The sequence below is a fragment of the Ascaphus truei genome, chromosome 22 (genome assembly GCF_040206685.1).
Source record: "Ascaphus truei isolate aAscTru1 chromosome 22, aAscTru1.hap1, whole genome shotgun sequence".
NCBI lineage: Eukaryota > Metazoa > Chordata > Amphibia > Anura > Ascaphidae > Ascaphus > Ascaphus truei.
Window position 1 is genome coordinate 14886640 of NC_134504.1, and position 17100 is coordinate 14903739.

The 17100-nt window shown below is 48.9% G+C and overlaps 1 protein-coding gene across 1 annotated transcript; it reads right to left on the reverse strand.

Moving 5' to 3' along the window:
• Nucleotides 1-7959: 7959 nt before the first annotated feature.
• ACTG1 (actin gamma 1) lies at nucleotides 7960-12473 on the reverse strand. The gene is made up of 6 exons (XM_075580060.1): nucleotides 12315-12473; nucleotides 10586-10720; nucleotides 10255-10494; nucleotides 9524-9962; nucleotides 9036-9217; nucleotides 7960-8934 (listed from the first exon to the last, which is right to left on the reverse strand). The coding sequence occupies exons 2-6, from the start codon at nucleotides 10709-10711 to the stop codon at nucleotides 8791-8793; spliced, it is 1131 nt and encodes a 376-aa protein (XP_075436175.1). The 5' UTR covers nucleotides 10712-10720; nucleotides 12315-12473; the 3' UTR covers nucleotides 7960-8790.
• Between the last annotated feature and the right edge of the window lie 4627 nt (nucleotides 12474-17100).

Consider the following 17100-nt stretch of genomic DNA (forward strand, 5'->3'; position numbering starts at 1 on the left):
GGGACCGGTCAGACCGAGGCTGGCTATGTAAGTGGCACCTTTCTGTGACCGTTCAAATACAAAATGTTGGCTTCTTCTGCTCCAGAGTACCACCCACCGGCGCCCCCCACCCAAGGCAGAGTTCTTGCAAACATTGGGATATCCTAAACGCGAGAGGGCACTGCCATTGCTAAAGGTAACCCCATAGGTAACCCCATAGGTGTGCCAGTGGGATCTTGTGATGTTGAATTGCTCAAACTCAATGCGCACAAAGGGTATGGGCAACGTGTTCAGGTTGGGCATTTTCACAAGACCCTTCAGCAAACAATATGGAAGAATCCTTGGTTGACAAAAACTTAAACAATCAATATTATCCATACACAAGTAACACACATGGTCTTTTAGCTGTTCACTGTGACCCCCTCTGACCTACACCAAATAAATATACCCAAAATTTTGAAGACACAGCAACCAGAGGAAAAGGTAGGACCCACTCTTAATCTTTGGGGTTACCCCCCCATAAATCCAAACGCGTGATCATCAGAGTCGGTGATGATGTAATACACCAGGGGACACTCAGATAAAACAAACTGGAGGATGGCCCTCTGTTTTGGGGGGTTACCCTACCTAGCACTACCATCTTCACTTTCTATAGAGGTATTGTACTGTACGTCTTTATTTATATAGCGCCATTAATGTACATAGCGCTTCACAGTAGTAATACACGTGGTAATCAAATAAATAACAGATAATATAAATAACAGATCATGGGAATAAGTGCTTCTGACATAAAAGTAACATTAAGGAAGAGGAGTCCCTGCCCCGAGGAGCTTACAGTCTAATTGGTAGGTAGGGAGAACGTACAGAGACAGTAGGAGGGAGTTCTGGTCAGTGCGTTTGCAGGGGGCCAAGCTTTATGTATCATGTGTTCAGAATATCCACAGTGCTATTCGTATGCTTCTTTAAGCAAGTGTGTCTTAAGGTGGGTCTTAAAGGTGGATAGAGAGGGTGCTAGTCGGGTACTGAGGGGAAGGGCATTAGAGGTGTGGGGCAGTCAGTGAAAAAGGTTTAAGGCGGGAGAGGGCTTTAGATACAAAGGGGGTAGAAAGAAGACATCCTTGAGAAGAACGCAAGAGCCGGGGTGGTGCATAGCGAGAAATTAGGGCTGAGATGTAAGGAGGGGCAGAAGAGTGTAAAGCTTTAAAAGTGAGGAGGAGAATTGAGTGTGAGATGCGGGATTTGATTGGAAGCCAGGAGAGGGATTTCAGCAGGGGAGACGCGGAGACAGATCTAGGAAAGAGTAGAGTGATTTTGGCAGCAGCATTTAGGATAGATTGTAGGGGAGACAGGTGAGAGGCAGGAAAGCCGGACAGCAGGAGGTTACAGTAATCAAGACGGGAGAGAATGAGGGCCTGAGTCAGAGTTTTAGCAGTCGAGCAGCAGAGGAAGGGTAATCTGAGGTGATAATCTGTGTCCCCCAAATTGTGCCATCAGGGGGGGAGGGATACACTTTATGATCATGTGATGATCATAGAGCAGGGATGACCAAGATAACCCCCCCTAAAAATGAAGGCAAAAGCCCCTCTTGATTTAGGGGTTGTAACCCCAAAACACACACACACCTCTCTTTCTCTGCCAGGCCATCAAGTTTAACAGGTTTACCCCTGCACTCAACAACACTGCCACCCACCCCTGGAGAGAGGGGGGTAGGGGGGGGAGTGTGAGTGTGTGTTATATTAACTACTATGTAACCGAGAGGAACCGAGATCCTCTCTTTATAAACTTCAAATCTCCCTCTGGGGTTGAAGGACCCTGCCCAACATAACTGCCCCAAAGTACCCACCTTCTCTGATGCTCTGTGCTCCTGCAGCTGAGCCCGGGTTCCGCGCCTGTCTCTGAGTGATGACATCATCACCCTGAGCCAGAGGAGCTGCACCCAGCCCCAGCACAGCAGGGAAACCCCACTGCATCAGCAGAGCAGGTGGGGGGTCAGTTATGTTGAGGAGGGGCTCCCTCGTTACCACCAATGAATTCTGCGTTAATCCCCCTCCCCCAGTCAGCCAGAGGGGGGGGGGGGGGGGGGGGGGGGGAAATAAACATTCATTTGAACCAGTGCTGAAGCAGGGATATCCTCCTAACCTGACCTGTTGGTGGCCCTTGGGGACTGGAATGACCCACCCCTGCATTAGAATGTAAGCTCTTTGTGATACTTTGTGCCGGTATTATAGTAAGGGCCTCCGGGTAGATCACTCTGTATTAGCGTCTGGCCCCGAATATTGTTGTGATAACAACTGACCTGCAGATTTCCCAAGAAACCGCCCAATGGGCTAATGTCCGCGTGAGTGGGGTAATAATGTCCGCGTGAGTGGGGTAATAATGTCCGCGTGAGTGGGGTAATAATGTCCGCGTGAGTGGGGTAATAATGTCCGCGTGAGTGGGGTAATAATGTCCGGCTGAGTGGGGTAATAATGTCCGCGTGAGTGGGGTAATAATGTCCGCGTGAGTGGGGTAATAATGTCCGCGTGAGTGGGGTAATAATGTCCGCGTGAGTGGGGTAATAATGTCCGCGTGAGTGGGGTAATAATGTCCGCGTGAGTGGGGTAATAATGTCCGCGTGAGTGGGGTAATAATGTCCGCGTGAGTGGGGTAATAATGTCCGCGTGAGTGGGGTGATAATGTCCGCGTGAGTGGGGTGATAATGTCCGCGTGAGTGGGGTGATAATGTCCGCGTGAGTGGGGTGATAATGTCCGCGTGAGTGGGGTGATAATGTCCGCGTGAGTGGGGTGATAATGTCCGCGTGAGTGGGGTGATAATGTCCGCGTGAGTGGGGTAATAATGTCCGCGTGAGTGGGGTAATAATGTTCGCGTGAGTGGGGTAATAATGTTCGCGTGAGTGGGGTAATAATGTCCGCGTGAGTGGGGTGATAATGTCCGCGTGAGTGGGGTGATAATGTCCGCGTGAGTGGGGTAATAATGTCCGCGTGAGTGGGGTAATAATGTCCGCGTGAGTGGGGTAATAATGTCCGCGTGAGTGGGGTAATAATGTCCGCGTGAGTGGGGTAATAATGTCCGCGTGAGTGGGGTAATAATGTCCGCGTGAGTGGGGTAATAATGTCCGCGTGAGTGGGGTAATAATGTCCGCGTGAGTGGGGTAATAATGTCCGCGTGAGTGGGGTAATAATGTCCGTGTGAGTGGGTTTATAAAGCGAGGATTAGCCAAAAAATGCCCGGAAACTAGCAGCGCTTAGCGGCGGGCGGGGTGAGATAAATACCAAACTAAGGCCTCGTTCAGGGTGCCAGAGGCAGGAGTTGGAGGGCGGGCGTTCGGGAGGGAGGGCGGCAGTCTGCTGGGCGATGTGTGTTCATCCTCCCAGCAGACTTTTTCAGGAGTTGAGGAGGCGGGGAGGGGGCTACAGACGTGAGGTTAGGGATCGAGGCTGCAGTCTTGAAATCATTCTGAAGAATGATTTCATTGGCTGCCGAGGTCCCCGTGACGCTGCTGCAGCTTCAAAAAACTATTTTTTTGTTTATTGAAACTGTAGCCAGCGTCAACTCCGGGCTTCGGAGACAGGGCAGCTGCTACCCTGACAACCAGTATTCAATTTGAATACTTTGTGTCCCACGGCAGCTCGCACGGCAGCACGCCCTCCCTCCGAAGCCTGCACCCTGAACGAGGCCATACACTTGGCAGTGGGGTCTCTGATAAAGGGAGAGTGCGGGGAATGGTGACATGTCTGGCTGGGTTTTAATTTAACTTATCTTAACAACATGCGCCAGTGAAAGAAACCTCGCTCATGTGTCTGCCCCGCACGTCCTCCTCTCTGCCCCGCACGTTCCCCTCCTCTCTGCCCCGCACGTCCTCCTCTCTGCCCCGCACGTCCTCCTCTCTGCCCCGCATGTTCCTCCTCTCTGCCCCGCATGTTCCTCTCTGCCCCGCACGTTCCCTCCTCTGCCCACATGTTCTCCTCTGCCCCGCACGTCCCTCTCTGCCCCACACGTTCCCTCCTCTGCCCACATGTTCTCCTCTGCCCCGCACGTCCCTCTCTGCCCCACACGTTCCCCTCTCTGCCCCGCATGTTCCCCTCTGCCCCGCACGTTCCCCTCCTCTGCCCCGCACGTTCCCCTCCTCTGCCCCGCACGTTCCCCTCCTCTGCCCCGCACGTTCCCCTCCTCTGCCCCGCACGTTCCCCTCCTCTGCCCCGCACGTTCCCCTCCTCTGCCCCGCACGTTCCCCTCCTCTGCCCCGCACGTTCCCCTCCTCTGCCCCGCACGTCCCTCTCTGTCCCGCACGTTCCCCTCTCTGCCCCACACGTTCCCCTCCTCTGCCCCACACGTTCCCCTCTCTGCCCTACTTTAGGAGAGCATAGTAGACACTTTGCCGCGCGCTGCAGGCAGAGGAGGGGTGATGCACGCTGCTGCTGTCGCCACCCGCCGGCATTATATGAAGTGCACAGCGAGTGCAAACATGTTGTTGTTTTTGCTGAGGCAACGCTTTAGTGCCAGGGCTACTCTCCACCCCCCAGAGGGGGCCGCACGGGGGGGGGGGGGGGGGGGGGGAACGGACATCTGGCTGCCAAAGTGCCTGGTAGCGGGGCGTCCCATTATCCTGAGACAAAGGAGTCCCAGGATGCGGAATGCTGAATCATCAGGGGGTCCTGTCAGCTAGGAACCAAAACACCACGTGGGCGGGCATTAACCCTGCGACTGCTGGAAGGCACAGCAAAGGGCAAGGAAGGCCCTACAAATCAATGCACTGCCCGCTTATCTGGGGACAAATGGGCGAAGTAAGCAGCAGGGCTTCCTGTTCCACTCTCCGTTGTAGTAACTGACACCCCCTAAATAAGTGAGCGGCAGTCCCATATATCATAACGTTCATATTTCTGGGGTTGATATTTAAGATGGCTGCCTCCGTGGTGGTTTCATTCTGCCCATCAGCCCATACGCTTTCGGGTAAATAAATCGTAGCACTGGGGAAGCTTGGGAGAAGCGAGGGCTTTAGGAGCGACTTTCCAATGCCAGGCTCATCTACCTCGCTCACCACTGCACCATAGGAATGCCTACGCTGGCGTCCCATATCCTGTAGGATCAAATGTAAAACCCCAACACTGACTTACAGAGCTCGCCACGATGCTGCCCGCCCTTACATCTCTGCCCTCATATATATTCATGCTGAAGCAGGTGAAGAGAAGAGGGAAAAATGCATGTAGGTTATGCAGTCCTCAAGGGCCACTAACAGGTCAGGTTTTCAGGATATCCCAGCTTTAGCACAGGCGGCTCAGTCAAAGAGCCTGCTTCAGCACAGGTGGCCCAATAAGTGACTGTCTTCGACTGAGCCACTAATAGAGCCATCTGTGCTGAAGCAGGGATATCCTGAAAACCTGACCTGTTGGTGGCCCTTGAGGATTGGAGATGCCCATCCCTGATCTAGAGGGAATTATTGCAGTGTGATCGATTCCTTGCCAAAGGTGCACAGGAAACTCCGTCAGTCGAATATGTGCATAATTAAGACTACCCTCCCCCACAATAGATGTGTCAGACGTCCTGATGCTCCGTCCTTCTGATAACCAGAGAACAAGTTTTGTGTAGCAGTTCCATCTATTGCCACACATTGTGTTAACATAATCTCTGAAATCTGCACTGCTACTGACCTGTGTGACTTGGGTGTTCTCATTTTATTAAAACCCCAGTATAACTTGTTAAGCAGGTCGAGCATATTGAGGGGAAAAAAAAACATTGTTTGCAAATGAGAATTTACAGGGCTCCATAACAACCTTAGGACTGCTAATAACATGGTACCCTATACTTATCATATCTCAACACACCCTTTCAGGTGTTAATTCTATTTCACAATTAGTCAGCATAATGTCACTGGAGATACGTCAGAGCCCTATAACAGCTATAAAACGCTAACACCAGGAAGATTAAAGTTTCACATGGTTTGTGGACTCCTAAACCCGATAGAACTTCTTCAGCTGGCGTTCCCATTAATTAATCTGCATGGGCTCCCTGACGATTCCCACAATGAAGGTGAATTTCTGTTTCCTCCTACATCAGTAAGAATGCATTGTTCGTAGTCGATGGGGGTGGGGGGGGGCGCATGTCTCTGTTGTAAATTATTACAAATATTTGAGATTCTATCAGAGCCAAAATATTATCCCTCCTGTAGGGGTGAGCCAGTCAGGATCTGGCTCAGGTAAACAACTTATTTTTTGTAATGGTTTGGAAATAAGGGGTTGGGTTTTGTGATTACAATCTCCCTCTGGGCTTCCATCAGTACATAAATCATATTTAGTTTTCCAATGACCACAGTGATAAGTAAATCCATGCCTTGTCTGATATATTTTCGAATTCTCAAGTTAAAACTATCTTCAAAATCCTACTGGGGTATTTTTTTTTAATAGCTGTGTAGTATTAGATCATTCTCACTGCATTTTTCCCCTCACTTTAACTTATTTTTCCTGTTAAGCTTCCTTGGGTTTGTCATAGTAACCACTTCCTCTTATGAAACCGGCAGCACTTGCCATGGTAAGCAGGACTTTTCCCTCGATCAGCAGCTTAACTACATGGCCAGGAATTTAAAGAATGGCTGCATTTATTAAAACAAAAACCACGGGCAATACGTGGACTTTTTACATTTGAATGATTCATTTTACATAACTTGAAGTATAGAGTACATTTAGAGGAATTCTGCCTCTGCGCAAAGTTCAGCAGAAACATTCTAAGCTCTTCAGAGGAAATAATGGTACAATTAAAGGCTTTCATTTAGGGAGCAGTCCAATATCATATACAAAATTCTTAACGTTTACTTTGCATCTTGTACAAAACGTGCTTTTGCCGATTTTATGGATCTGTGACTTATCCAAAATCTACTAGATTCTAAAAACCCTCAAAGGCATTTATCAGGAGTTAAGCGTAAAAAAATAAATACTGAATGGGACACATTACAGAGCCTGTGTCTCACTGTAGGCAGAGTATAATAAATATATCACACATACCCCTCAAAATGTCATTCAAGTCTCATTGAGAGACTGCTGCAACTTTATTTGGGTGATTTTAAGTGTTGGTGGAATGCAGAGTCCTAGCCCAAGGTCCAGCACTCAGAATTCCAGCAATATTTCCCAACCATCAAAAGACCCACATACTTGCTTTCTGATTCATGTTTGTGTGCAGTTAACCCAATGTGCAAGAACTTTAAGGTCAGGCATTGCCGACGAGTGCCTTTTTTTACACAGTAATGCAGAACCAATATCCCAATAAGATTGGACTGCACATTAAGTCTTTGCTTCCAGGGACTCAATACATGAAGCCCAGGTTATTCTCTCTTGCCAGACAGTATGTAGTGGGCTGTGTCAACCCTTTCAATTAAATATCCCCAAGTCCTCATTCGTGCTTAATTGTATTTTCTCCATAGACCCGAGGTTAGCTGGGTCAAGTTGCTTTTCCATGATGTTGCTTGCATTAAAATGAAGCCAAACAGCCCACCTTTTGTACTAATCAGTTTAGTGTGTAGGCCTGAAAAAGCATAGCAATGATACCCATCAGGGAGTCTGCCAAAACAATGTGGGGCAGATCCCAGGAAGTAGTGTCCATGAGCTGGGGGGGAAGACATGCTTTGAAGGTCCCATTTTGGCATGGGTGATATACCAGTCAATTACTGAAGGAGCTTCCAAAAATCACTCCAGACAATGCAACAGCAATGCATTGTGGGTGTGACTTTGCAAGCTCTGGAGGTGAGCTATGAAGTGCACATCAGGACCATAAGCCACCTCCCCCACATCATGCAGGGTGAGTGCATTAGTACTGTAGCTTAGTGGTGACTTGGTTGTGCCATGTGCAACATTCCCTTGGGTGAACCCAATGGGACAGTACCACTCTGCTTGAGGGGATCCATGTTCTGTGGGGTATGTGAGCATTCACACCTCCCTACAGTTGTAGGCCAATGATATTCCTTTACCAGTAAGTACGCAAACAAATAAACATTGTTTTTACTGCAGCGCTTTATTTTTCCTTACACAATGAAGTGTTTCTGGGAGTTACAATTCTCAACCTCAGGATGACTAACAAATTTTGGTTTTCTACGGTCATGTGAGAACATTAAGGCAACATACAAAAAAAATTTACATAAATTAACTCAGATGCATAAATTTACATGTGTAACTGCAATAAGTTTGTAACATTTCTTTAAGCCCCGTGTTTGTTGGGAATACAAGCTGGGTTAAGAAAAAATAGTTCTAAGGCGTGGACGCCATATTTGCAACCTTACTAGAAAGTGTGGCAAGACAGAAGTGACAATTCCTTCATGTACTCTTACCAGCCTCGGATGTGAAACTCTGGAATATTAAACGCTCAATAGATGTTGGGAAGCCTAACCTCAGATACCCTGTACACATCTCCAGCCTCGACTCCTCCCAGAAGAGCTACGAATAACTTAAGGGCAGAAGTGTCATTATTCACAATACTGACGCAGATCGGCAGCCTTTCACAGAAGTGCTTCTTTCTACGCAAGATGTTGGTTTAAATGTCACCCAGACTGCTATCCCCACCAGGATTTGTATCAGAGGTGTGTACAGGGTATGGTATGCTAGCATTGACACCACAGGAATGGTTTGAGGAGACAGGTCAAAGTCTTGCATTACAAAATCCCAACAAGTTGTGACTTAAAGATGTCTCACATTCCCAGGGCAAGTTCATTTGGAAGTTGCCTCTATTCCAGTTTCACGAGGCTAGCATGAGGCGTACACATTTGCCAAGGCAAATTAATACTTTGACGAACTCATGCAGCAAATGCTACGCATCTGCTACCAGTCCATTTAGAAGCATTTGCGGTGGACAATGGATGGGCCGGACTCATCGTATTCCTGCTTGCTGATCCACATCTGTTGGAAGGTAGAAAGGGAGGCCAGGATGGAGCCACCAATCCAGACAGAGTATTTGCGCTCAGGTGGGGCAATAATCTGAAAAGAATTGTCAGGCATTAGTACATGGAATAGTGTTAAAGCCCCAGGATAACATCTTCAATGTGCTTTGATGAAGCACTGTTTGGCATAGAACTCACCTTGATTTTCATTGTGCTGGGAGCCAGGGAAGTGATTTCCTTCTGCATTCTGTCAGCAATGCCAGGGTACATTGTGGTACCTCCAGATAAGACAGTGTTGGCATACAGGTCCTTACGGATGTCAACATCACACTTCATGATTGAGTTGAAAGTAGTCTCATGGATGCCGCAGGATTCCATACCTACAACGGAAGGTAAATAAAACATAAGTGGAAAATATTCATGACTTCAGCATTTGCTTCCACCTACCTAGATAGTAGTGTTTGGTATTTATGTTACAGTCTGTCAGAAAGCCTAATCCTGATTTGGTGTTTTATCACCAACCTATTAGACCGTTGTCCCAAACACTGAAACCTCTTCCCTCAACTCAGATTCCATAACTACATCCTGTTTGTGGAGGTTAGAAACCAAGACTGATGGCAGCAGACACCCCCACTACTCATCCCTCTGCATAGAAGCCACATTCTAAGATCAGGACAAATACCTACCCAAGAAGGAAGGCTGGAAGAGGGCCTCTGGACACCTGAACCTCTCATTTCCAATTGTGATGACCTGACCGTCGGGCAGTTCGTAGCTCTTCTCCAGGGAGGAAGATGAAGCAGCGGTGGCCATCTCCTGTTCAAAGTCAAGGGCAACATAGCAGAGCTTCTCCTTGATGTCTCGTACGATTTCCCTCTCAGCTGTGGTAGTGAAGCTGTAGCCTCTCTCGGTCAAGATCTTCATGAGGTAGTCTGTCAGGTCACGACCAGCCAAGTCCAGACGGAGGATAGCATGGGGTAAGGCATAACCCTCGTAGATGGGCACTGTGTGGGTGACACCATCACCAGAGTCCATAACGATACCAGTGGTACGACCAGAAGCATAGAGGGACAGCACAGCTTGGATGGCAACGTACATAGCTGGGGTGTTGAAGGTCTCAAACATGATCTATAATAAAAATGGAAAAAAGCCACAATTACAACAAATCCCATTATTCTTAAGACAAACCATGCTAATTATAATCAACATGCCACCATGCAAAACCCAAACAGAGAGAGATGTGAAGGAACAGAAAACAAGCAGAAATACACAAATGAAAGAAACCTGAGACTTCAGGAGGGAAATGCCAGAAGAGGTACAGAGCCCTGAAAATATTGAAAGAAAATTTGAGTCTGAGAAATAAAGAATGAAGTCTACAAGAAATAGCCTCAGAGCTGCAGGTCTCACTGAGGAAACAAACCTGTGTCATCTTTTCTCTGTTGGCCTTGGGGTTCAGGGGGGCTTCTGTGAGCAGAACTGGGTGTTCTTCAGGGGCCACACGAAGCTCATTGTAGAATGTGTGATGCCAGATTTTCTCCATGTCATCCCAGTTTGTGACAATGCCGTGTTCAATGGGGTACTTTAGAGTCAAGATACCTCTCTTGCTCTGGGCCTCATCACCTACATAGCTGTCCTTCTGACCCATGCCAACCATGACACCCTAATAAAAATAAAATAGGGACGACTTTAGGCACAAGTTCCAAGTGCTACAGGCCAAGTTCATTAACCGTGCTAGATAATTCTTCACTAACCTGATGTCTTGGGCGACCAACAATGGAGGGGAACACAGCACGGGGAGCATCATCTCCAGCAAAGCCGGCTTTGCACATACCAGAGCCATTGTCAATGACGAGCGCTGCAATCTCTTCATCTGCCATGTTTATTTACTGTTGGATAAAATAGATTGAATATGTAAATGCTAGACATTTATTGCAACTGTAACCATTTATAACGAGCGCAGCACTTTTCTTTAAAAGTAGGTGCCCCAAAATACGCCCCAATTGCAACAGCTGGACCGCTTTGTGTAAACTCATTTGGGCTTGGACTAACAATGTTATGTGCTGTGTACCACACACACACACTACGAGTCCCATTGGAAGAAAAGCACTACACATTATATGAAATTAAATTATGAGTTTGTATAAAGCTCACATCCCACACCGACGTGTCAGACACCATGTGGACAGATTAATCATTGCCAGGACAGTCATACATGACAAATTAGCTTTTGTCTAACAAAGCTTTGTAGAATATAATTCACTACCTGATCTCCATTTTAAAATGGGAGCACATTTACTAGTGGAACTGCCGCCAGGACAAAGGGATGGTCTTACTTTAAAAACCATCCAGCATAAACCAATGCAAAGCTTCTCAAAAAGGTGCTTAAACAATGCAATACTCGGGCTTGCTAGTGCAATCCAATGCTGGATAAGAAAATGCTGCTATAAACATGGGTGACATTTCCTTCAGCTGAAAAACTTGGCTGCAAACGTTTAAATGTTTCCACCTCACACCCATAACATATCACGATGCCGCCTCACCCATATCATAGCAGGGTGCGGCCCACACACATCCGGCCGCCGCCCACATGTCAGCCTTTTTAAATCTCCCTCCCAGACACGTCAACGACAGCTCCACCAATCAGCAGCACCGTGCCCTTATATGGAAGCGCGTCTAAAACTCGGCCACGCCCACCGACGCACCAGACAAGCCGTTAATTTTCAAAGAACTGGGCGTGGCCCCGGCTGCACCAATCAGGAGTAATGGAGAGATAACTGGGGGGGTGCGCGCGCCACAAACTGGGAAACGGATGGGCGTTACATGCTAGTGACGTCAGGGTCTCCCCTCTTTTCCCTAGGTGGTACAGCCCCACACCACCCCGCTGTCACCTCACACAGCCCGCGCAAACTTATCCTGACAGGGACAAGCCGCCATCTTGTCTCCCGTTCTCGCACAGACCACGGAACCTTCTCCCACGGGGAGAGGGGGAAAGCGTGTTGCAGGTGCACGAGCGGCGGGTCGTTCAGCTCCGCCACCACCGCTCGCGCACCTTGAAACCCCCTCCCTCCCCACACACCATTACCGACAACCAACCACACAGTTCTTCCCTTTATCAGACCGATATACAACTCAGTGCGATAGCCCGAGGCGCCGGTGACAGAAGCGGTACGGCCGTAACCCAAATACCCCTCCCCACACATTATAGGCAGCCAAGAGCCCCTGCCTTATCATAACCGCTGCCATCACCGCATGTGCAGGGACTATAACCGCTGCCATCACCGCATGTGCAGGGACTATAACCGCTGCCATCACCGCATGTGCAGGGACTATAACCGCTGCCATCACCGCATGTGCAGGGACTATAACCGCTGCCATCACCGCATGTGCAGGGACTATAACCGCTGCCATCACCGCATGTGCGGGGACTATACCCGCTGCCATCACACCCATTGAAACCCACTCCCCGCCTTTGTTTTTTACCTTGAAGTTCCTTAAAGCGCAGGAAAGGCTGTGTGATTGTTACAGGAAGGAGAGCGTGCTGGAGGGAAGGTGCTATCAGATCCGCTGCCGCCGGCTGAATGAGACCTCGGCATGCGGCCGTTGATCCTATATAACGTGACCAGTCGCTGGCCACACCCCCCGCCCCGCGCGGACAGAACGTGGCCAAATATGGGCATCTTTCAGAAACACGCCGTGCCATTGGCTGACAGGGGGCGGGGGGAGAGAGGCGTGGCCGGAGACGTTTGGCCCCGCCCCCGGAACCTCCTTGCAGCAGCACGTGGTTATGATGAGCTGTGGGGAAGGTGTGTAAAGGGGGAGGGCCGGGCTGAGCCCTATGTTGTAGGTCCTGCAAAGTGTCAAAAACACCCAGCCTGACCAAGCACCCTTATTATTTATTTATTGATTGATTGTGAGAGGGGGGGTTATTAAGATCTTGGGCTGGGTGCTGTTTGAAAACACAGTGCAGGTGCCTGACTGGAAGAGAGCACAATTCTGTGCCAACAAAACTGAAGATGTCAAGCAGGGAGGGGGGTCTCAACTTCAATCCTCAAGGGCCACCAACAGGTCAGGTTTTCAGGATATCCCTGCTTCAGCACAGGTGGCTCAGTCGATGGCTTCGGCACAGGTGGCTCAATCAGTGACTGAGCCAACTGCAGTGCTATAGTGGCTGTCTTTGACCGAGCCACCTGTGCTGAAGCAGGGATATCCTGAAAACCTGACCTGTTGGTGGTCCTTGAGGACTGAGTTCTGGACCCCTGACGTAACGGAACAAGTCCCCAAAATACCCCAATATGGAGTCAAAACAGTCTTTGGATAAGAAGGTGCTTGTCCCTTTAAGTGTGGTCACACTTCATAATTAATATATATATATATATATATATATATATATATATATATATATATATACACATATACACATATACACACACACAAACAACCACATTTTCAGAAAGTTTATACTAAAGCTAGAGTGTTTACTAATATCAATCATGAAGAAAGCGTAAAGGAGTGGAGGATTGTGAAAAAAAAAGTTGGTATTGTACAGTGCACTGCAGTGGTTGAATATATATATCAGTAAATCTAGTTTCAATCACTGCAGTGTGCATATGATTGTACTTTACTCTATACATAGTATCCTTACTCCCAGAACCATAAAGAAGGTATTGTGCTTTGTTGCAGCAAAGCATAATTCTGCATTGAAATTTCTTTTACAACCGATCATTGCTTCTACAAAGAATTGGTTTAGGTTTTTTAATACAAAAGCAGGTACTCTGTACAATCCTCTATCACTACTTGATACAATAGAAAGAAAACCGTCCCAGATGTGTGTCTGTAGCAGAAGTAAATCACTGTCCAAAAGAAGGTTACGGCCTTTTTTACAGAATCACCTGTGCAGTGACGGGCTGCAAATCAGACAGTGAAGAAATGCAACATCTACTGTACAATTTGAATGCAATATTATAGATAATGTATATTTCTATCAGCGTTCCTCTTTATTTAAACTATATTGTATTCGAACAAGGACTGGCACAGCTTGTTGTCTAAGATCTCCTATAAAACTCCTAGCAGCTCATAGAAAAACTTATTGCAATGTAAACACACCTCTGCCGTGACCCAGCCCAGTGTTACTGTGACAATTCTCTGGGAAATGCCTTTTTTCACAATAACCCCTTGGTAACACATTGCGAGTCTTCTGGCAACAAGAATGCGTGGAGGAGAGAAGTGAAAGCGATAGCTACTTGCAATGGGAGAATGATGTCTTGTTTCGGGGAATAACCCCGTGTTTGCCAGAGGGTCACATCACAGGTCCCTCGTGTGTCTTATGTAGATAACAAGAACTGCCAAGAAAACTAAATGCAACCTTGTTTGCCTTATAAAACAGGGCTGGCCAACTCCGGGACTCAAGGGCCACCAACAGGTCAGGTTTTCAGGATATCCCTGCTTCAGCACAGCTGGCTCAATCAAACACTGAGCCACCTGTGCTGAAGCAGGCATGTCCTGAAAACCTGACCTGTTGCTGGACCTCGAGGACTGGAGTTGGCCAGCCCTGTTACAAAACAACTTTGAAGTCGATGCTAAATAGCTCGTGATCAGCAGGTGCTTCTCATAAGAACTTGTTCTATGAATTTCATTTACTTGAACATCCAATATCAAATTATTTTGAGGCCCAGAAGAACAGGGTCCTGTTATAAAACTATTCATTGCACTGTAAGGTCACTGGTTTATGTAGTCTCCAGGAACTTCATTTAGATGAATTAACATGTTAGCGAGGCCTTGTTGCTGATGCGCTCACTAGTAACCTGTACTCTATCAGGGGGGCCTGCGACACACAATACACAGCTGGGCCCTCTGGCAGGGAAGGGGTGAACTGATTGAATGACATAGGGGCCCGCAATGCTTTGCTTATTGAAGTCTCTCCCTCATGTAAGGGCTTAATGTTAACGCTGCCTTCTGGCAGGTCGGGAACAGGGAGGCATAACTGGGACTGTGAGGGGGTGCATTGACTTCAGAGGGAGTGTCCGGGTGATAGTGCCCCGATGGGGCGCTTTAGAGGTAATGTGATGAATGATATCATTCAAAACATGCTGCTAAGGCAAACACTTCTTCCCAGAGGTTTGTTCTCAGAGCAGGAATGCATAACATGCTTAGAATTTGTAAAGAGGGGGGTGGGGAGGATTGGAGGGGGGCGGGGGGGGAAGACTTCCACTAGCGATGGCGGCAAGTGAGATGCGTCCTGGCAGGGGATCCCTTGTGGTTTTTCTTTATTTGGTTAAAATGATCCGCCCTATATTTGGTTAGGAATTCCTTCCCAGCAGAGCTCGTTATCGGGAAGTACGACCAATGGGACAGTCAGAGACTTTTAGGGACTCTTTAAATATGCGTGCCGCCGCTGGAACACAGCGCCTACACCGCGTTAGTCTGCCGGGGTCATTGGAGACGTGGTGTGCGCTAGCGGGTAACGGCAGAACAACAGGCTTCTTTGAACCTGTAAGGGTGAGTACAGCACTTTGGAGAACCTCAAAAGTCTCGCCTTCGTGTGTACTGTGGTTTGGAAAGCTGTGCACGCACTGTGCAACGATGCAGTACTCTCCTACAAGTCTATTGCACAATATCACAGCCTGTGCCCAATCCAAACTTCTCCAAGGGGTACGTAATACATCATGGCCCATATTTACTAAGCAGTGCTATTCCACAAGACACATTTCAGCTTGAAGGCAATGACAGTATGCAACCCATTCATTTTATGAGGCTGGATGGTGTCCTCTAGGGCCACAAGTTGTCCGATGGAATAGCAGCTCCCCAGTGGGCAGGCCAGCTGACATTGAGGGAGAGCGGGGGACACCTGTGCCGGGCCCGGCAGCGGTGGGGGGGGGCCATCCCGGCGGTCGGATCCTGGGAGCCACACCCCACAGGAAGTCGAGCCCAACTTCGGGTGTCAGCCACGCCTGGGTGTGGCCCACTGCCACAGAACCTGTCCCCCCAGGTTCTGTAAGGGCCTGGGGGGGGGGGGGAGGGAGGCAGAGGGGGAGCAAAGAGAGGGCAGGGGGTGGGAGAGTGAAAAAGAGGAGTGAGGGTGGGTGAGGGGGGGTTGTACGAGAGGGAGGAGAGTGAGAGAAAGGGGGAAGAGAGAAATAGAAAGGGGAGTGAGAAGGAAAGATGCAGGGGAAGAGAGAAAGGGGGGAGTGAGAGAAAGGGAGAGGAAAAAAGGGGGGGGGGAAGTGAGGAAAAGAGAAGGGGAGAGTGAGAGGGAAAAGGGAGAGAAAGAAAGGGGGCAGAGTGAGAAGGGGGAGAGAGGGGGGAAAGTGTCTGTGGGGGAGTGGGAGTGTGAGAGATGGAGTGAGACAGGACGGGGGGCACTGACAGGGACACCTTTTCCCCGCTCAACAACCAGGACCCCCAGTGGAGACTCTTATCCTGGGAAAGCTGTCGGCTGCCCTGTCGTGGGGCGCCCAGTTTCACCCCCCACTTCTGCGGTGCATTTTTGCTATGAATTAAGCTTACAAAAGGCAGGGTAATTATGACAAAAAAAGTGACTCCCAGGGAGGCAGGGTTTAATCACCCTAACAAGGGCTGTATTTAGCTGCTGTTAGGAGGAGGTCATGAATGGAACATGTGAGCCCACACCTTAACTCGCAAAGGGCAGGGGCCTCCCTACCTGGCAAATAAACAGCGCTTGTTTCATCACCGTAGCACGGCTATTACAGCCGGCTGGGGACCGAGCCGGAAGTCACTTGTGATCCTGCTACAAGGAGAAATCTGTATCCAGCAGATTATTTCCCAAGTACATTGATACCATGTGATCGCCGGACACAAACCCCATGTTCCCTTCTCCTGCGCCTCCCGTGAGAATTAACGTACAGCAATCAATACACGCTCGCAATCAGCAACAACGGAGCGCCGTGAAAACATTACGGATTACCCCCTTCCTGCTCTGCTACTGTTTATTGCTATAGGTGACAGGTTAGCGCCAGCTAGTGTAGAGGCACTTAGCATCGCTATACAATGCAGAATAACTTTCCCTGAAACGCACAGGACCATATTAACTAAGCCCTTAGGGCTCGCTCAGACAGGCTGCTGCGGGGCCGCGCTTCCGTTCGCGCCTCCGCCGCGCGCTCCTGCAGCCCAGCGATCTCTGCTCAAACTGCAGGCGTTGGGTCGCGGCGTTTGGGGGCGTGGCGGGGCGTGTAACGATCGCGTCACGGAGCTGGTTCGCCTCTATTGGCTGAACGAGCTCACGTCACGCGACAGCAGCCCCAAATTTCAA